This window comes from Pimephales promelas, chromosome 1 (genome assembly GCF_988280905.1).
Source record: "Pimephales promelas chromosome 1, fPimPro1.hap1.1, whole genome shotgun sequence".
Taxonomy (NCBI): domain Eukaryota; kingdom Metazoa; phylum Chordata; class Actinopteri; order Cypriniformes; family Leuciscidae; genus Pimephales; species Pimephales promelas.
The window spans coordinates 44,159,016-44,180,839 of NC_142769.1; the positions used below are offsets into that span (position 1 = coordinate 44,159,016).

Sequence of the window (21,824 nt, forward strand, 5' to 3'; positions counted from 1 at the left end):
TCACTAAACGCGCTGTTGTACCGGTTAACCATTTGATTTTCCACCTGAATGAGTAGGGTAAATAAGATCTCCGTGACGCCTTGGCCAATATTTGCTTAACAGACGGATAGCAACTTAGGATCAAGAACGGAGGCTGAAAAAAAAAATAGTTTCAAATATTTTCATTATAAAAATATACAGGCTTTTTGCAGAAATTGATATTAAAACCGTCAAAACTTGTCTTTCTGCAATTACTAAAACATATCAAAGATAGGCTAATTATTTTAAAGTAGGCTAATGACTAGAGCCCATATGCATGTAAACATTCTATGATTTCTGCAAAACTATTTAGCTAATTATTTTTAAAAATCATTACATTATAGGTTATATTAATATGTAGCCTAAGCTATTTATTATTGATATTATAAAACTGCCTCATAAATCCCCTTCTTTAGGAGGAAACACCAAGACAGAAACAGAAGCATAATTCTCCTAATTCTTCACTTGAAATATAGGGCAATAATCACGCTAGGCACGTCTTGAAAATCAAGGCTAATGTGAGAGCATGGAGTTCCCCTGATATGTTGCATGCATGGCTGTATGAGAACTATTTTCCAGCGTGACGTAGCGCGTCATCTGACCAATCGCTGACGAGCTGAGGCTGATATTAAGAGAAAGTTTACAGTGAGTGAGGGTTACACCGTTTTTTCATTCTCACTGACATTTCCACTCCAAACGGGATTCAAACGTGACAACACAGTCTGGACTCATGAGATCGTTTTAATTTATTCAATAGCAAAGGGCTTGCAACTGCAGGATATTGATCAGAAGTCAGAAATATCCCGGTAAGTTAAGAAATACTGCATGTTTTTCCCACCGTCCTCAGTAAAGCAAATGCACGGCATATTTTCATTTTGAAAGTACATGTGATTATTCTATCTTTAATTTAGGCCTACGTATTTCTTTCGGTTTTAGACACACGGGCCTACATATTTCTGCTTTTCAAATTATTATTTTATTACATTTTTGCCACAGCAATTACAATTAATTTGTTTACTAAACATTCTTCTTTTCTAATAATAATACTAATTGTGAAGGAGGTGCCTTTTCTATTATTTATTTTACGTTAAACAAGACATTTTGTTTTTATTATAAAATAATAAACAACAATAAAATAAAGTAAACAATATAAATAACTAAATCTTATATGAAATACATAAGACAAAAAAAATAAATAAAAAAAACGTTGGTGGTACGTAAATTGATTTGGTTCCCAAACAATAGCCTAGCCTATTGATTAAAAAAACTAAATGTCAGCCCGTTCGTGACTTTTTCTGAATTTTTATCGATCGACTTTATTTGTGCTCTCCAGAAGTATGACGTCAGTCCCATTCCGTCCCCTCGTTCTCCTTTTGTAAAAAGTTTCCTACAGAAGACACAGAGACCACATTGCCCAAGAGCGAAACGGCTACGAGATTAGGGATTACTTTTCACGATTTCGTATTAGCAGTTACTAATCCCAATTGGGCTAATTGCTTTGCGTGTAGAATTGCTATCTGCAGGGTCCGTGTGATGAGGGGTTGTATGGCCTGGAGGCTGATGATGCGCCCCGAATCAGACCACTTCCTAAATACCTACACCTCATTAACACGGAGAGGATTTACAACTGATATAAATGACAAATCAACAGCCACGGCACAATTACTAAGCTTACAGGGCATTTTTTTTAGTCGGGTTAGTATGCAGTGCAGTGTCTTTGCTTCTTTATAATAGCTATTTGAAATAAAAACGAACATGTATGCTATTAAGGTGCACTAGTCATCAGAGGGTGAAACAGATAAGAAGAGCTCATTTGTGAAAATATTTGCAGTAGTGAGAGAAACCCTGCAGGGGCCATTCAGTGCTGTTCATTATCCGTTCCCAAGGCCTTTTTTAAACTCTTGGGCAGCATCGTTTGTCTCCTGTTTTTTTGTGACACAGTCACAGATACTGTTTATTGATGAGCGTTGGCTTTTTCATAACTTGCATTCGCCGGGAAAAGTTAATGCAAAGGCTATGTAGGCTACATATTTATATTTTTCTTCCCATCAGCTCTTAACCGGCTCGGGACTCGTGCATGCTGAATACGGGCGCGGAGAAGTTAGTGTAAACAATTATGATCAATAAGTTATGGCAACATATGCTTTTACATTGCTCCTCAAAATAAGTTAATCAATCGTCAACTTAAAAAAAATATATATATACAAGCTTCAAATATATATTTTTAAGTCAGTTTATTATATAGCCTAATTTAAGTTGAAATTACTTAAACACCCAAGCTGACTGTACCTAAAAATTTAAGGCAGCAACTTCTTTTTTACAGTGATTATATATATATATATATATATATATATATATATATATATATATAATTTCTAAACTACTTTGGCAAATATGGAAACATATTAACATATCAATATCAAAGTTCGCGACACAGAGCAAAATAATATAGAATAATTAAAAGTGAAAATAGACACACTTTGGAAAGAATGGTTGCTTCACAGGCCTTTAAATTAGCAAAAATTCAAAACCTTATTCACTATTTTGAGCTATACAAGAAATTCAGCCTCATGGACCAGTAAGTCCCGCATCTTTTTTATTTTATTTGTATATATCCATTTATTCTCCAGACCGCTTATATGTCGCGGGCTGTTACAAACAGAACGTTGTAAACAGATGTCATCACTATTTGCGACTCCGATTAACGAGCTGTAAAATTATTGAACAGTGAACAATTTAGGGGGGCCACGTGGACATGGAGGTAACCTCCACGCGCGCAGAAAGTGTGCAAAAGCGCGTGAGTGTCAACAAAAGCACGTGGAGAGTGTTTGCGTTTGTTTTAGCCAGTTGCACCGGGGACCATTTGCAAGTGCACTTAATGCACAGAGCAAACAGGTTCTCCTTTTGAATTCGCAGCTGTCAACAGGTTGCTTTCTTTTATCAGTGTCATGGAGGGCCAGATCTCTCAGGACTTAAAAGCCCCATGCAGCAAACAAACAATCAATCAATCAATCAGGAATATTCAATAAAACATAGACCTATATTTGTGCTGTGTAACACTTAACAACAGTGTGCATATAACGTTCAAATAATTAAGTAGGCCTTAACAACTAAAATTATAACATAGTAGCCTATAAAAGCTACTTATTTTCATTGATATTTTAAATAAAAGGTGATTAGTTGAATTAACTTAAAAAATTAAGGAAACCAGTAGCCTTAAAATTATTAAGTAAATAAACCTCATGCTTACTCGAAAACAATTCAGTAATGTGGACTTGTAAAGTTCACTACTTATTTTTTTTTCTATTAAGCATTCAGTTTATTTAATAATTTTAAGTGAACTGAACACCCGAGATTATCACACATTGCGAGGCAAAATATTAAAATAAAAAGGACAAAAGAGACACTAAAATGTATTTTCTGAGTGAGCTCAAGCCCAGTGGTGAGATTTAAGCAGTGCATCCAACAGAAACAGAATGCTCCACCACTGCATAAAGCAATATAGAGTGAGTTGGAGAGGGGGCGCTCGGCATTTGCACGCGCGGAATGATTAGTTGGTTCAAAAGTGGCCTGTTTTCTGTTCTGTGATGGCAGAGGGTCACTGCTTCTCTCTAATGGGCCAGTAAAGAGCTGCGACTGGGAACAGACAGACTAAATACATCAGTAGCCTACTATCACCAATCAGGATAGGTGTGTTCAACTCTGTCTCTCTCTCGCGCGCGCGCGCTCTCTCTCTCTCCCTGCATGCGCCTTCACTTTCTCACTCTCTCTCCCTCACTCACTCACTACACATGCGAGCACACACACACATACACACTCTCAATCCCTGAGCAGTCCTGACATCTCCGCTCACTGTCAATCTGTGTCTCATTCGCAGGGAATTTCCTTCCAGATAGAGGGACGCTGGGGAAAAAATTATATTTTAAGAAGAAATTACTATTGGAGATCCATTGTTTCTTTCTCAGTTTCACTATTTTGCTCGGAAGGGCTCAGGCGGTGGAGCAGAATGCCTCAAAAAGGTGAGTGCGCACGCTGAAACTAAAAGTTAGTGATTCGTCCAGTACTATTTTACTGGAGTGATCCACCTTATTATTATTAATATTCATTAACATTAAGTTTATTGTTAGGGGTGTTTCCCAAGTCATACAAATAAAAAGTGCTGTTAATAGTTTGTAGGCTAAGTGTAAAACTAAATTAAGCTACTAAATAAAGTTGGACTCTCCGATTATGTTGTATTTTTTCGGACTACTTTTTTAGGCAGAAAACAGATTTGTTTATGGAGAGTAAATATTTGAAAGGAAAGAGTTCTAAGTCACATTAGGCCTGAACATTGTTTTTTTTTTCTCGGAGCACGGGAACGCACTGACCCGTTGAGAAAAGGTGTCAGAATGATTCATCAGCCGACTGCCTTCTTAAAGATTTCCGCGAATCTCACGAGGACCTGCTTGTTTATTATTATTTGCGTGATAGGAATATTCGAATACTCGAATATTTTGGTTTTTCGTAATTGGTAAAAAGGAGAGATGATAAAGTTTAATATGTTTTAATGTAATGCACTGTCAAGTCTTTCCTCTTACGGGTTTCAATATTTCGCCTAAAAGTAAACATCAGAACATCGCACGAATGAAATGTAATAAATAAAATGATTAGGTAAATAATTTAATTTTTTTAGGCTAATTTAAAACCTTAAACAAACCACCACCACAACGGACTCGTTTGTTTTAGCATCCAGCAAATATTCACCAGGCCTACTTATAGAGCATTAGGGCGCTCAAGTCTTCATAAACATTCACTAAATAAATGTAGCTACAAAAACACAAAAGATTTCCCCATCGATGGCAGTATAAGATGATTAGGGCATGTTAATGTCAGATCCTTCAAAACTTCCCACTGCGCTTTTGTACACGTACAGATGCATGTCTGCATGTCAATGATGTTTATGGAGAACACTGTTTCCTGAATAAGCATGTTTAATTAAAGCAATTGTAGTTAAGGATTACACAAACGAAAGAAATGCAGATGAGATCCTAGTTAACCTCATAAACAACAACAACAGCATGTATAGGACGTTAGATAAATCATTAACGGGAACACGCAGAGTCGCAATGCATGGAGCGAGTGCGAATTAAAGGAGCTCAAAACAATTAACATTTGCTGTGATTAAGAGCTATTAAGGCTGTGAAGGTATTTCGAAATTACCTTCGGGTTGTAGTTTCCAATTGACGTCGCCTAACTTTTTATCAATATTTTTTCTAAGATATACGGCGCTAAAACAATTAAATACACACTTATGAAGGCAAATTACAGCTGACAACCTCTTGACACATAATATATAAATACAAATATGCTTTACTGCTCAAATTCATCTTGGACAACTATTGCACAACATTAAAATCACATAATAAATTACTAATAACCAACAATCCAATATATATATATTTAAAAACTACAGTAGGGCCTACCAATCTGACTCATCTCATTTTTGTAACTCTGAATAGTCTAACCGCATTGGCATTTAGCCTATAGCCTACACACACACACACACACACTAATTTAATTATGTATATATTAATTAGTTTCTTGTTTGTGGTGGGATATTAAATATTAAAAGACGAACAACAAATAGCCTAATTATTTAGAAACAAATCCTCCAAATGTTTTAGGAGAAAAAAAGCATTTTTTAGATTGGTTAAATACGAATTTACTGATATGTTGAAGTTTATAACACTTTCTCGATTCAATTTGAAACGCTAAACACTTTCAGTTCTTCAACCTTGGGAAGAGAGCGAATGGAAACGGACACACCGGTTTTGTTATTCCAGCGTCGGGAGAGAAAATGAAACGAAAGACTTTCCTTCCCTGGGCCCCTTTTTAGCAATGTCGCTGAATAGATCCTTTATTGCAATTGTTTTTTTCCAATTGAGCACCCTACTGGGCTGTTGCATCCTTTTACAACCCCTAACAACCCACACCCGTTACACAAACACCTACAGATATTTATAACGCGAAATTACTTTTCTATTTCCCCAAACCTCACAAACAGAAACACGCATTGGGGTTCGGGCACCGGGGTCATGGCCGTCAGGAAAGTGACAGTGGATGCTGTGTGTGTTTGTGTGAGTGTGTATGGTCGTCTGGGGGGCAGGGTGCCCTCGGCTCTTTGTATTCGGGCAAGTATTGGTAGGCTACGTTTGGTGGGAGGTTGTGTTGCTAGTTGCAGAGGCCGAGTTGTGATGGCTGGGTTTGGGTATAGAAGGTAAAAGAGGCGCATTGTTGAGCTCCAGCAGGCTTTGTTAGGATCCTCTCACCCCCTCCAGTTCTCACTTTTCAGAGCACTGATGCGAAGTAGACAGCGTGTGTCACTGTACACTTTTGACGGGAAGATCTAAAGAGGAAGGTTGAACATTTTACAGACCACCAAGAAATTGAGACGTGAACTCTTCCTGATATATTAGATTTTACGTTTATAGCCTATTTAATAGCCTACCTCAAATCAATTTCTTCTATTTCATGTGCCATGAAATAAAACGCTACGTATTGTAGCATATTAAACAACTCTAAACATGACTCGATACAAGTCATTCGAACTAATATTACTCTTTTGCTCTATCCTATAGGAACGATCTAAATAGTCAGAGGCAAATGAAGGGCTAATTTTTAAAACGGACAGTCAACTTCTGTTACCAGGCAAGTTTTTAAAGCTGAAATTCCTCTAGAAAGGATTATTCCCAAATATACATCATTTAACCGCCTTATGCGTTGAGATGCACAGGCCGTAAACGCAACGCCGCAATTGTTGCAAAACTGCAATTAAAAAAAGAAATAAATCTGGATTACACAACTAACCCTATATATTTTCTTTGTCATAAATAGAATACCATAACCAACCCACGTGGGAATCAGGAGTGGCGTCCATGATGCAAAACAGTAAGTGCAATTCTTATTAAGCCACTCGTGTGTGTTTTTTCTTCTCCAACGGCTGACTGTTTGCTTTTCATTTACGGTTAAACTTTAATTGCAGTGCATGATGGGAAATTATATAATAGGTGCTAAAGAGTGATTTATGGTCAAATGAAGAGGCATTAAAATGCGCATTATATATTCCCCCCCACATGAATGATTTCATCATGTTATTTAAAGGAAAAGCCATACGAATACAAACTGTATTTTACATACATGTCGAGCATAAATGAATGCATGGCTGATGGGGGAGGATATGTTTATTTCTGCTTGAGTTGGTAACAAATAAATGCAGCTCTGGCTGAATTAATGCAGAAAATTTGCCAACTTCCACAGACAGCTCCCGAAACAGCTAATGCATGAAATGGGACACATTAAATAGTTTGATGATTCCAGGATTTGATTTCAAGATTTTCCGAGCTTGCTTGAGGGGGAAAAGAACACGAGTTCTGTTAGTCTGTAAACGGCTCAGCGTCAAGTAGATCTTGCATTTGGGTCTGACATACGATAAATGCTTGGATTAGTTCTCTGAGATTATGTAATCGCATATTGTTCAGTCGTACGTACAACTATTTCTATAGAAAGACAGACCTCAAATAATTATGCGCCAGAAAATGTTGTTTTAAAACCCAATTTGGCCAGGAGATTTAGGATTGATGTTTACAATTCACAACATATGTTTCGCCATTACTAGGGGAGCGATACAATACAAGTCTCATTATGACTGCCACCAGGGCCAGATCTACAGTCCTACACCATGGGGAATTATATGATTATTAAGACTTAACCTTTGAACTGTGAAATGACAGGCCGGGTCATGTTTCTGTGTGATGGTGACATCAATCAAATGGATTGGTGGATTCTACTCCTTACGTTCAAGAGTCTATTAAATCTAACTAATCCAGGAATTATTGAAGACAGAGGATGGTAGTGGATTATTCCACTGGATTTGGAGAGATTACCACACGTTTGTTGTGCAGTATCAGTGCTTAAAAGAATTCATTAAAATTAGCCCCGGTTGGATGTGGTGTTTCAAATGTAGGTTTTTTTCCCATAGTATTATTTCATATGTTGGTGACTCACCAACACTGTAAAAAAACATTTCATGATCTGTAATCACAACATTTTTTCTTAAATCAAGTCAACTTAAATCATTTATGTAGTTCAGATAACATAATATTTTGAGTTTCCGATGATTAAATAAATCTCCCTCATTGTATTAACTCAATTTTCCATTTCAATGAACGTAAAATTTTAAGGCAACCAGGTTACTTCATTTTTTTTAAAACCAACAATATTTTTTTATAGTGAATGAATTTTAAAGGGTCAAATCAGTTTTTTTTTCATATTTAGACACTTGCATTTGCCACAGTAGATGTTGTTTTTCCATAGTATTATTTCATATGACTGAATCACCCACTGTAAAAAAATATGTTAATTATTTGTAATCACAAGATTTTTGTCTTTAGTCAAATCGACTTAAATATGTGGTTCAGATAACATAATATTTTGAGTTTCTGATGATTAAATAAATCTCCTTCATTGTATTAACTCATTTTTTTCCATTTCAATGAACTTAAACATTTAAGGCAACCAGGTTACTTATTTTTTTTTAAGTTAAACCAACAATATTTTTTTTTTATAGTGAATGAATTTTAAAGGGTCAAATCAGCTTTTTTCATATTTAGACACTTGCATTTCCCACAATACTCCAGCAGATGTTGGGTTTTTTTCATAGTATTATTTCATGACTGAATCACCACTGTAAAAAAATATGTTCATTATTTGTAATCACAACATTTTTTCTTTAGTCAAATCAACTTAAATATGTGGTTCAGATAACATAATATTTTGAGTTTCTGATGATTAAATCAATCTCCCTCATTGTATTAACTCAATCTTTCCATTTCAATGAACTTAAAATTTTAAGGCAACCAGGTTACTTCATTTTTTTAAAGTTAAACCAACCAACAATATTTTTTACAGTGAATTCACAGTTTTTTTTTTTTTATATTTAGACACTTGCATTTCCCACAATACTCCAGCAGATGTTGGGTTTGTTACAAACAGTACGACAGACACGCACAAAAAAAGAAAGCTTTGTCAGATTTAATATGTTTAGAAACACACAAGCCCCTGTCCTCGTGGGTTGCTCCTGTAGCTAGAAACAAAAAGGAAGCCTCCCTTGAAGGCAAGAAGAGCAGAATCCAATTTCGTCTGATATTCAAATGCAGACAGAAAGGGTCGTTTTATCATGCTACTATTTGTCGTGACGATGCGTTTTTCAAAAGCAGAGCAGTGTCATATAAAGTGACAGTCCTGCCACAAGTACTTCAGCTGATCTTTTCAATGAGCCTTCCATGCATGATCCGAGGCGACCTCCGCCTATTTCCAGAAATTAAGCTCAAACTTGACGTGCAGCGAGCTTTATTCTAAAGACAAATGTCAGAGAGGCTCATCATATTTTCCCCCCTCTTCTTCTTCTATATTTGGAGCTTATTTATTGCTTAGGAGCTCGGGCTCCTGCAGTCAGACGAGAGAGGAGCAGAGAGCTAGAGCACACACACACACACTCCGGGGAGGCTTTTCGTAGGGGATTCGCCTCTGTTTTTTTGTTGTTGTTGTTGCTCGCTTTGAATTGACTTTTCACTGGACTTTCACATCGCATCAAAATACACTGAACTGGTATGCGCTTTTCATATTCTTCTGAGACAGTGCATCTAATATCGAATTTTTTTTCCCGTATGCTTTGCGATAATTGCTCTCTTTCTGTTGTTCCTCAATGGCGATGTGTGTGCTTATTTATTAGGGATTTGTTAGCCTGGTGTGAATGAGAGTTTCCAAACACTGACGCACGGCCTTGTGGAAAGCTGTTCTCTTGAGGACAATTTGATTATGAAAATTTCAGTTCACTTGAACGGAGATGTTTAGACTCAGAGGTCATTTCATCAGTCGATTCTGTGCGTTTGTTGATTGATTCGAGTCTAGTGCATGACATTCCAGCGTTGATTTGTAGGGCACAATGAGCTGTGTAACGCTATTCAAAACTTAATGACGGTCAGAAAAACGTTATAATTTGTTCAAAACATAATGATAAAGTTCCCTTTGTTGGCTCAAGAAGTGCATTGTTCTTGTTATTGATTACACTGACAATGTATAACATGGACATTGCGATGTAAAAACTCAGCCTTTTCTCTCTCTAATCTGACTCGGGTCGTCAGTAAAGCTGATCAAAGGGAAGTGGAGCTTTATCCTGGACAATGGGACACCACCCATTGAGGGAATGTTTTCGAGGGGGAAAGACGAGCCAATTTGTTATGTCTCCATGTGCCACAGGTCACAGTGGCGTCAACCAGCTCGGCGGGGTTTTTGTGAACGGCAGACCGTTACCGGACTCCACCAGGCAGAAGATCGTCGAACTCGCACACAGCGGAGCGCGACCCTGCGACATCTCCAGGATTTTGCAGGTGACCCTAAAGCCCATTAGTACATCCAACAAGCTTTACGGGACCTAGTGAAATAATTACAAGTCATATCATGGTCACACAATGTCTACGTTACAAAAAGTACAGCTGAAAAAAAAACGAATAACGGCAATAACGATAAAAAGAAAATATTCAAGATGCCAACCATTTGTATTGCTGAAGCAAACACTCATGCAAAGTGTGACTAATTAGCTCTCAAACCTTTTAAAACGTAATGAAATCATCCTAGCAATTTTAAGGCGTATTTTCTGTGTTCATAGACCCATGATGATGCAAAAGTCCAACTGGACAATAAGAACGTAAGCGTATAATTGTTTGAAGTACATTACTTTATTTCAATTTAGTCTTAAATAATGTATGTGAATTGTGTATATTGCTGTCCATTCAGGTGTCGAATGGGTGCGTGAGCAAGATTCTGGGCAGATATTATGAGACCGGCTCCATCCGACCTCGAGCCATCGGAGGCAGCAAACCGAGAGTAGCGACGCCTGAAGTGGTCGGGAAAATAGCACAGTACAAGAGGGAGTGTCCCTCTATCTTTGCCTGGGAAATTCGTGACAGGCTACTGTCTGAGGGGGTGTGCACCAACGATAACATACCCAGCGTAAGTGCAAATTGTGCATCAATAAATAAACATCAATAAATAAACCACATTTCTTAATAGGTGAATAAGAATGCATATGCAGGCAGATTTATAGATGTATTCTTGCAATTGCAACGCTAATTATTTTGCATTTACCAAATTGCATTAACACAAATGGCATTTATGGAGCTATAATGGAACAGAGTGAAATAAAATGGCATGTTATGGCTGATGCATTAAAACAGTAATTAACTGACTGCCTTGATACCTTTCAGGTGTCGTCGATAAATCGAGTCCTACGCAACCTGGCTAGCGAAAAGCAACAGATGGGTGCAGATGGCATGTACGACAAGCTGAGAATGCTCAACGGGCAGACCGGCACGTGGGGCACACGCCCGGGATGGTACCCTGGTACGTCTGTGCCAGGACAACCAAATCAAGGTGAGACAGCCTAAAAGTAATAAGAGCATCACTGTCATGAGAAAAATTGGAATAACAGCAACATAAAGGCACAGCAACAATACAACTACAGAAAAAATTAGTAAATAATAAATTATATATATATATATATATAAATAAATTATAAATAAATAATATATAAATTATAAATAAATAATATATATATATATATATATATATATGGACATGGACATCTCCAGTCATATATATAAAGATTTTAAAATGTGTTAATATTATTCATTATAAAAATATAATTTTTTTATAATATTAATCTAGATTAATCGCATCCAAAATAAAAGTCTGTGTTTACATAATATATGTGGGTGGACTGTGTATAAGCATTTTATATATATAAACTCACACACATGCTTGTATATATTTAAAAAATATTTTCATGTATATACTGTATACAGTATTAAAAAGAATTTATATTATATATACATTTTTTTTATTAAATATACATGCATGTGTGTGTATTTATATATATATATATATATATATACACACAAAATAATTATACACAGTGCACCCACATATATTATGTAAACACAAACTTTTATTTTGGATGCGATTAATCACGATTAATTGTTTAACAGCCCTAATATATATATATATATATATATATTAGGGCTGTCATTATTCATTATATTTTTACTATAATATTCATACTGAAATTATACAAGTATATATTCAATTATTATTCAAAAATAAATAAATTTAAAAAAGTATCCTATTCAGTGTATCTATATGTATTTAAGAATGAAAGAACTTGACAATTTGTTTTAAAAAATTTTGTGTTGGTTTATTTGTCCTGAAAAAGTGTAGTAAATCCCTTGCAGTCTATATTAGGTCTCTATGTCAATCCATCTGGAGATGCATTAGATGAATATGCGGAATCTAGAATTGCGTGCCATTGACATGCTTGGATGAGAAAAGGCCATTCATTAATAGAGGAGTTAGTGCTAATTAATCGCTCATCTCAATACGGCTTCTGTCTGGGTCTTGGATCTGCGTGACTAGGAACAGAGTTTTCGGCGGAGGTGTCCATGCGGTACCACCTGCCCCCTCCCCCCGCCGGTGCCCTCGACATCATTTGCGCCCCATGGGGAGTGAGAGAAAAGCACTGTGCGTCCCGGGACAAAAGATGTTTCTGTCACATGCAAGAATTTGTGACAGGCACAGCTCGGTCTCTCTGTAATTGCTCATTAGAGGTTGTTTTTTTTTTTTTGAGGGAGAGAAAGAACATCCACAGGCTTTTGGTTAGAGGAGACAATGAAAAAAAAGTTTAGTTGATGAATAGTTCGTTTCTAATCAGGTTGACGAATCCTGCGTGTGGATATTCACAGTATCACAAACACTATCTGACAGCATTGATATTGAATAAGAATAATGCAAGCCATATTTTAATGTATTAGTGCTGCTTAAAGGGATAATACACCTTTAAAAAGAAAATGCTAATTTCGAATGAGACTTTAAAGACTTACTTTTGGAGCTTAAATGGCATTATTATGAACTGACACTAAATGTTTTTTTGTATTTCTACTTTTAAAACAACAGCATACAGGTTAGAAATGACAATGAGCAGAAAACGATCAAATTTTCATTTCTTGTTAACTGTTGCTCTGGATAGATAAGAGACTTTTCCAACCCATCCCAACTAAGCAAGCAAAGGTCTTTCAATGGTCAACTCCTGTTGAACGTATAAATCCTAACTGGCGTTTAACAGGGCTGGCCTGGGGTTCTTTGATTAATGACAGTGGTGTGTAGAGGTTAACATACTGAACTGAAAGGTCTGTTGACTAGATCCTTGTGTTATACAATGCTGAGCACCGCATGCCTCTTTTTGTTGTTCCTTTCCAATTGTGCCCTCGGGAGAATTTGAGCCTGACGAAAAAGGCCTGGCAGCCCATCTCTGTCTGCACAGTTTAATGGTTCCCCTCATTCTTTTGCTGGTATTGTGTCATTGAGAAAAGCAGCTCTCTATTCAAGTGTTGGTGGTCACCTCAATAGGTCCCTGGACACCCATACGGTGAATAGCACTAAGAATCCCTATACATTATATGTGCTGTGTATGAAAACATCCAAGGGAACCTGACGATGATTCAATGCGTTTCTTTTGCTACTTTGTTATGGAACTATGGAGATAATGCTGACAATTCTGGCCTCAAGTCTTGGGGTGTATTCGCATCAAATGCTAATTTTCCATCTGAAACAAGTCCAAAATATGATATTAATTATATTATACAAAATCATTTTTATTTTATTTATACTATTTATTTATTTATTTATATTTTGTATGCATACAATATATATATATATATATATATATATACATAAATTATGATATGAATGCATACAAAATATGACTAATAATAAAATAAATAATAAAATTAATTTATTTCGTATTGTATAATATACTACATTTTAAAACACAGAATAACATAATTTAATTATATATATATATATGTATAATGATTTGAATGCAAGCAAAATATAAATGTATTATATTGCAATAATAAATAAATGAATACTTTGCAAATGTATAATTGAAGAATTTAGCTTATTTTTTTGTTAATTATTCTCATGCAACTCAGTGTTGTTGTTTTTGCTAAAACTAAATTGCAATAAGGCTTAATAAAAACTTTAAAACTAAAACTTAATCTTTGATTAGAAATGTTGCTTCAGGATCTTTAGTAAGTTGAAGTACTAAAATGACAAAATGTAAATGAATATATATATATATTAGGGCTGTGCAAAAATTAATTGCGATTAATCGCATCCAAAATAAAAGTCTGTGTTTACATAATATATTTGTGTGTACTGTATATAATTATTTTGTATATATAAATACCTATGCATGCATGTATAAATTTAAGAATTATTTGCGCTTAAATTATGTATATATATATATATATATATAAATACATATTCATACATAAAATATTTATATTTATATAAGATTAACACATTTTCTTAAATGTATACATGCATGTGTGTGTATTTATATATACAAAATAATTATATACAGCACACACAAATATATTATGTAAACACAGACTTTTGGATGCGATTAATTGCAATTAATTTTTGCACAGCCCTAATATATATATATATATATATATAATAAAGCTATATAGAAAATAAATTACAAATAAAATAACAAAAAATAAAAATGACAATACGCAAATAACAAAATGACAAATTAAACTAGAAATAAAATATTAAATATAAAAATAAAAGCTAATTCAAAATGTTATTAAATGCTATATTATATACATAATACAACTCAAGGTAATGCAAAAAGTGGTTTGCGTGGTATTTCTACAATTTTCTCCCTTTTCATTTTGCAGATGGTTGCCAGCAACCGGACAACAGTGGCGAGAACACTAACTCCATCAGCTCAAACGGCGAGGACTCCGATGAGACTCAAATGCGGCTGCAATTGAAACGAAAACTGCAAAGAAACAGAACGTCGTTCACTCAGGAGCAGATCGAAGCCCTGGAAAAAGGTATGCATCGAGTGTAAGCATCACGTCTCGCATATCCAGCTGAGGTTCAAAGCATAACCTTTGTTTCCACATCGCTTTTAGAGTTTGAAAGAACCCATTATCCAGATGTTTTCGCAAGAGAAAGACTTGCAGCGAAAATTGACCTTCCAGAAGCTAGAATACAGGTGAGAATATGGTAATAGTTCAATTTTAATTCCATAGTACCATAATGCATGTTCAGCATCACTACTGTCTACATCTATGCTGACCTGCTCTGTGTCTGCAGGTATGGTTCTCAAACAGAAGAGCCAAATGGAGGAGGGAAGAGAAGCTGAGGAACCAGCGAAGACAAGCCAGCAATTCCTCCAGTCACATTCCCATCAGTAGCAGTTTCAACTCGAGCGTCTACCAGGCAATGCCACAACCCACCACTCCTGGTAAATGCCAACCTAAATTCCTGAGGATTACATAGAAGGCATAATGTCTTCACACCAAGTCCAAACTGCAGGAAGTTAGCAGAATTGTTCTAAAAAGAGAGATTATCCACTGCTCATAAAATATTCACTACTAGGCTTTAAAAAACTTTTGCTGATAATTTACTCACCCTCATGTCATCCAAGATATCCATGTCATTCTTTCTTCAGTCAAAAAGAAATTAAGGGGATTTTTCTCCATATAATGGACTTCAATGGGAACCAAACGGTTCAAGGTCCAAAAGACAGTTTCAGGGCAAACTGTTCAAAGGGCTTTAAACAATTCCAGACAATGAATAAGGGTCTTATTAAGCGAAACGATCGCACATTTAAAAAATAAATACAAAAGTTTAAGATTTATAAGCTCAAATGGTCGCCTTGCTCTGTTCTGTGATGCGCGTTCGTGACTCTCCTGTTCGAACTCGTTCATCAAAATAAACGAATTGACTCGGAAAGTCAATTCGTTTATTTTCGTTCATCAAAATAAACGAATTGACTCGGAAAAAGATTCGTTAGGTTGTGTCGCTTGATAAGACCCTTATTCATCGTCTGGAATCGTTTAAAGCCCTTTGAACAGTTTGCCCTGAAACTATCTTTGGGACCTCGAACCATTTAGTGGCCAGTAAAGTGTATGATATGGAGAAAAATCCTGGAATGTTTTCATCAAAAACCTTAATTTCTTTACGACTTTAGAAAGAAAGACATGGACATCTTGGATGAAATGGGCGTGAGTAAATTATCAGCAAAAGTTTTTTTTTTTTTAAATGAACTACTCCTTTAAGAGATGGAAAGGATCTCAAGCCGACTGGCTAAAGATGTTACGTTAGCTATACCCATTAATAGAAATGATACGTCCAGCGCAGCTACAACAACAATGAAATGACCCTTCACAATGGATAATGCTTTACCATGAACTCTGTTCAATTAATTACCTTACTCACCCGTTGAGTATTAAAAACGCCATCTCCACGTCGCTTTTACAACATCTCAAATCCCTCAGTTCTCGCCAACTGTGAAAAGCCAAGCTAATGTTGATTCTTGTTTTATTACGAGCTCTGTCGTGTTCTTTTTGCCAGCAGACTCTCCCGTGTTTGGCACTTTTTTAACTGTTGATTCCCCGGAGGTTTGAGATTTATCTGCTCTATACATGCATCAAAGTAACTACGAATATGACGAAACATGTAAGGGTGAATAACGTATGCACGCAATTTCCAGCAAAAACCATCCTGCTATACCTAAAATATAAACATGTCACTGTAAAAATAATTGTGATTTTAACGGTCAAAGACTATAAAAATGCTACAGTGCAAAACTGTTAATCGGTTAACAGAAAGTTTCCGTACTATATACAGTAAATAAATTTGATATAATTTTACTGTAAAATACTGTTAAATTTACAGTTTTTGAAAGTAAAAAAGAACAACTCATTGTATAATTTACAGTGAAAAACCATGTGACACTTCACATTATGTATTTTTGTTGAAATAACTATGGTTCCGCATAGTCTTCTTAATCAGTTATGTACATTAGGGTTTTACGTTACATTTAATGTTGTTAAATTAATGTTTATTGCATTTTTTTTATTTCATGTGTGTTACCATGATGTTAGCGTAAATGACACCGCGCAGCTTCTTTATACAAGTATAAACCCTCTAATGTAAGACTGCTTGTGGTGAGCTTTGATTGATCATGTGACTCATAACTGCTGCGATGATTATTGGTTGTCAGTGTATATACAAAACAGATATATATTTTACAAAAGGATGATCATTTTATCAGATAATGAAATACGTTTTATTTCTGTAAATTAAGTTAAGTCTGTAAAACCAATAACATTCCTACCGTATTTTTAACGGTAAAGTTCTGACAACCACAGCTGCCGGTTTTTTTACCGTAAAAATTACGGTTTTACAGTGCAGGGTAAGACAAAAACATATTTTGGAAGAAGGATTGATGATTTATTGACTCAATTTAGTTAATTTTGAATAAAAAAGTTGTAACCTTTGTAAAAAAGTTGTAAAAAAAACCTTTTAAAAAAAATTAAACTAAAAAATTTGAAATGTTGGCTTGGTGTCAAGTTGAAGCACTAAAATTGTTAACTGGAAATAAATAAAAACTAAAACTGAAATAAAAATAAACCAATAGCAATATAAAAAATAAAAACAAATAAAATGGCAAAAGCACAAAGAAATGACAAAATTAAACCTTTTCCTCTTTTCTTTTTTTACCAGTGTCCTTCACAGCAGGGTCAATGCTGGGCCGCCCAGACACGGCCCTGACCAACACGTACGCGGGTTTGCCTCCGATGCCCAGCTTCACAATGTCTAACAACCTGCCTATGCAAGTGAGTAGCGTCCTGAACAACTGTTTCCTCCTCTACCCTCGATAACTGGATTAATGTGCTGTGTGCGATGCTTCCTTAAGTGTTTCCCATTCCATCATCAAGTTTAACCCAAACTCCTCTGTGTTATAGAAACTACAGTTGTGCCTGTAGATATAACTAAATCTATATATTTATATACATATATTCTTGTTTTTTATAGCCAAGCCAGACATCTTCCTATTCCTGCATGTTGCCCACCAGTCCGTCCGTGAATGGGCGAAGCTACGACACATACACACCCCCTCATATGCAGGCACACATGAACAGCCAAACAATGGCAACTTCTGGTACCGCCTCAACAGGTAGGCAGAATAAGTTCATTGTGCGATTAACAAACTCACCCTATAGCACATTTATGCTACCGTTCAAAGGTTTACAAGTTTGAAAATACTTTTACATATTACATATACGCATTAATAATGTTACAAAACATTTCTATTTTTCAAATAAATATTATTTTGAACTTTCCATTTGTCAAGGAATCATGATCTCCACAAAAAAATTAGGCAGCACACCTGTTTTCAATATTGATAATTGAAAAGTTTCTTGAGCATCAAATCAGCATATTGGAATGATTTATGAAGGATCATGTGACTAATGATGCTGAAAACTCAGCTTTGACACAACAGAAATAAATTACACATGAAAATATATTCAATTTAATTTAAATTGCAATATTACTGTTTTTTCTGTATTTTTGATCAAATACAAGACTTTCAAAAACTTGAACGGTAGCGTATATGCATACACTCTTTTACCAGTTTGTTCACATTTGTGTATGTATTGTCTGATTGTTCGGTTTACTTTTAAATGCATGATGTTGTGTATCTAAAAATGTGTTTCTTTGTTCCTCACCTATTTATGTAACATTTTTTGGCATTAACACTTAAAAAAAAGACCTTTTCAGAGTCTAATTTTAAACTTCATCACTTCACAGTTGTGCTGATCCATTGTTCTTCTCAATCTATACAAATTTGCACATAACACCAAAGCTTAAAGGGATAGTTCACTTTGAAATTATTTTTTGGTATGTTTTAGCTTACCTCAAAGGCATCCAAGATGTTGGTGTCTTTGTTTCCGCAGTATTTTCAATTTTGATATTTTTAGGTCAAACCGTTCGTGTCTATCAGTCATATAATGCAGGTCTATGGTCACCACCTCAAAGAGCATGCACAGAGAAGTCTAAATTAAACATGATTTAATGACTCAAGGCCTATGATTTGATGGCCCAAGACACAAAACAAGAGGTTTGTGAGAGAAAACGAAAACTTGTTACCACAGCCATAAAGCGCCATAAAGTGGTTACAAGAGGTAAAAACTAAAAAATATTGTTCGTTTTCTTACACAAACCGCTCGTTTCATGTCTTGGGCCATCAACGTGTACCGGTACTTACATTTACGAGTCATTAAATCATATTTGATTTGGACTTCTCTCTGCATGCCCTTTGAGGTGGTGACCATAGACCTCCATTATATGACTGACAGACACAAACGGTTTGACCTAAAAATATCAAAATTTAAACAACTGCGTAAACAAAGACACCTACATCTTGGATGAGGTAAGTTAAAACATACCAAAAATGAATTTCAAAGTGAACTATCCCTTTAAAGTTTGAAAAGGAACGTGTTTTTGACCTACATCCTCTCTCTATTTCTAGGACTCATCTCCCCTGGAGTATCTGTCCCTGTCCAAGTTCCCGGAACTGAGCCAGACATGTCTCAGTACTGGTCAAGATTACAGTAAAGAAAAGAGTTACTTTGCCCTTTGACTTCCACACAGAGACTAAGAGAGAACCTGGACCTCTGCAGCAGTATTTTCACAAACACACACACAAGCAAACACGAGGACGAGACGGCGTGTGGTCTCTTTCCACAGTCGGAAAACTTCGCGGCACTACCTTTAGGAGGAAAAAACAAGAGAGACTCGAACGGAACAAAACGCAACAAACCTCTGCTACATCCGCATTTTTCGAACTCCATTTTTTTGTTGTATTTGTACATTGGCATTTCTATGTAAAGAGGAAAAGACAATTTAACAGCCAAAAGATATGTTGGTCTCGCATCCATTTGAAATGGCGGAGAACAGACTGTTTTCTACAGAGCTAATATCAGGATTATGGATCAGACTTCATTCAGGCCCATATCAAACACACCAAGAGGAGGAGCCTATTAATGTGCCCACTACATATTTTCACTTTGGGAGAGTTGCCGGCTATAAGGACGAGGCTCAAATCAACCCACAACGGCTTCAGTTGATGACACTATTGTATCTACGAAAGGAACAACAGCCATTTTGTAAATTACTGAGTACTTTATGATTATGTATAAGGGTTTGGAGATAACTAACCGATTCTGAGGCCGTTTTGCTCTTGATAACTTACAATCGTGACGTCAGATGATTGGGAAGTTATAGTACGGTAGACTTTGGCATCAACATAACATTCATCCATTCTGCTACTGTCCAATTGTGAGTATTTGTTTTCCCTCTTGGAATTATCGCGAAACATAAATATATTGTTATTTGTATTGCCCCGAGAAAAATCAAACGAATTGTTTTATACAGATTTTCATGCATTGTTAAAAAAAAGGCAAACATTTCTTTAGGTCAGGTACAAGTTGTCTATTAGATATAGTTGTATTATAGTGTCCTACGGTCAAATAATTTTGTGAGACTAGAAATATTTAATTCCAATAATTATGATTACAAAATGCTTGACAGAGTTTTTTTTTTATTTAAAAAAAACGTAAGTGTTTGGCAGTTGTTTACAAGTACATATCAGACTTAAACCATTGTTGATTGTAAAAACAGACCAAAGCCTTTGTATTTCATCTATGACACAACAATCTTAATCTTCTCTCTCTCTTTTTTTATTGTTAGTCTTGTGTTGCTACATTTTGTAAAGGAAAAAAAAAGCGTCGTTTTACATTCTAGTACACTGGCTTCAAGTATACCTGACTGCGACTTAATCACGCAGTCCTTTATTTATGATCGACAACCATTTGTGGTTTGAAAAACATCTTGAATTCTGCGTTTTTGTTGTGTACCTGAAACATGAACACTTGTAATGATTTTAGTGTCAGAGCAATGCTTTGGAAAGCGAAAAGGTCTACCCCTGTCTTGCAGATATTTCAATTTAATTTTATTTAAAAGCTTTCTAAATGTATTTTGTGAAAAACTATTAAAACATTTTGTACAGTATCGGTTTCCGAATTTCCTTTTAATGTAACCGACTCCTGATGAAAGCGATAGATCGTTTTCAAAAGTATTAGTTGTAAACATGACCACAAACTACCCATTTAAAAGACACACCAGCGTGTCTCTTCTCTCCACATACCTCATAACCACCAAAGAGCCCGTGAACAAAGGCACCAGCCGACTCCACACAACTCAGACATCACAAAAACACACCACAATAGAAAAGGCCTATGCCATTCAGCACTGCCAGCTCTTGTTTTGGTAGAGTTTCGATGCTCTAAAAGGAAGGGGGGAAAAAAGTACGTGCGCGAGTGGGGGGATGAGAGAGGGGGAAGAAACGAGAAGAATAAAGCGGTCCGAGCGAGCTCAGGGTGAGCGGAGGGAGAGATGAAGCGATTGTGTGGCAGAATGAGTTATTTTGCTTCACTTGCTGTCTCAGCGGGAGGGCCGAGGGGAGAGACACGGAGAGAAAGTGTCCGCGTGGAAGGGTTTTTGGGGGTGGTAGGTCGCTCCTGACGTTAGTTGGGTCAGGTAGTGGCCTATGGGACTTTAGGACAGCTCTCAAACCCATCTACAAAGACAGCAATGCAAAGAGAAAAGGATGGAGAAATCTTGAATCACAATTAAAGCCAAGTTATTCTTGGACAAAACTGTTATATTTCATTGTCTTATTACATTGTGCATGCAGTTATGAGCTCAAGGTTTGCTAAAATTAAAAATTGTGAAAACTAGGTGACCATATTAAAATAATTCAAAATAAACTGAGGTAATTCACAAAA

The 21,824-nt window shown here is 35.9% G+C and overlaps 2 protein-coding genes across 4 annotated transcripts in view; one reads left to right on the top strand and one right to left on the bottom strand.

The window, feature by feature from the left end:
* Positions 1-675: 675 nt before the first annotated feature.
* pax6b (paired box 6b) lies at positions 676-21,048 on the top strand. Of its 3 annotated transcripts, none has more exons than XM_039659946.2 (13): positions 676-824; positions 3,896-4,037; positions 6,892-6,945; positions 10,315-10,445; positions 10,724-10,762; positions 10,852-11,067; positions 11,322-11,487; positions 14,856-15,014; positions 15,096-15,178; positions 15,280-15,430; positions 17,698-17,810; positions 18,010-18,151; positions 19,508-21,048. In XM_039659946.2, exons 2-13 carry the CDS (start codon positions 4,025-4,027, stop codon positions 19,591-19,593), a joined length of 1,353 nt encoding a protein of 450 aa, XP_039515880.1. In that variant the 5' UTR covers positions 676-824; positions 3,896-4,024; the 3' UTR covers positions 19,594-21,048. The 3 variants fall into 3 exon arrangements, with proteins under 3 accessions (XP_039515880.1, XP_088986155.1, XP_088986154.1); XM_089130029.1 differs by lacking the exon at positions 676-824 and adding an exon at positions 6,636-6,705 and having other exon boundaries at positions 3,786-4,037; XM_089130028.1 differs by lacking the exons at positions 676-824; positions 10,724-10,762 and having other exon boundaries at positions 3,788-4,037.
* Positions 9,073-21,824, bottom strand: part of elp4 (elongator acetyltransferase complex subunit 4) — a 97,290-nt gene continuing 84,538 nt past the window's right edge. Inside the window, exons 11-12 of the transcript XR_016168265.1 lie at positions 11,315-11,497; positions 9,073-10,489 (exon numbers count right to left, since the gene is read on the bottom strand). The gene's annotated coding sequence lies outside the window, so the exon portion shown is untranslated. The remainder of the gene's footprint in view (positions 10,490-11,314; positions 11,498-21,824) is intronic.

Excerpts from the sequence above, each read along its gene's own strand:
- pax6b (XM_039659946.2), top strand. Across the intron at positions 6,946-10,314 it reads GGCGTCCATGATGCAAAACA|GTCACAGTGGCGTCAACCAG; the intron begins GTAAGTGCAATT and ends CATGTGCCACAG. Across the intron at positions 11,068-11,321 it reads CCAACGATAACATACCCAGC|GTGTCGTCGATAAATCGAGT; the intron begins GTAAGTGCAAAT and ends GATACCTTTCAG.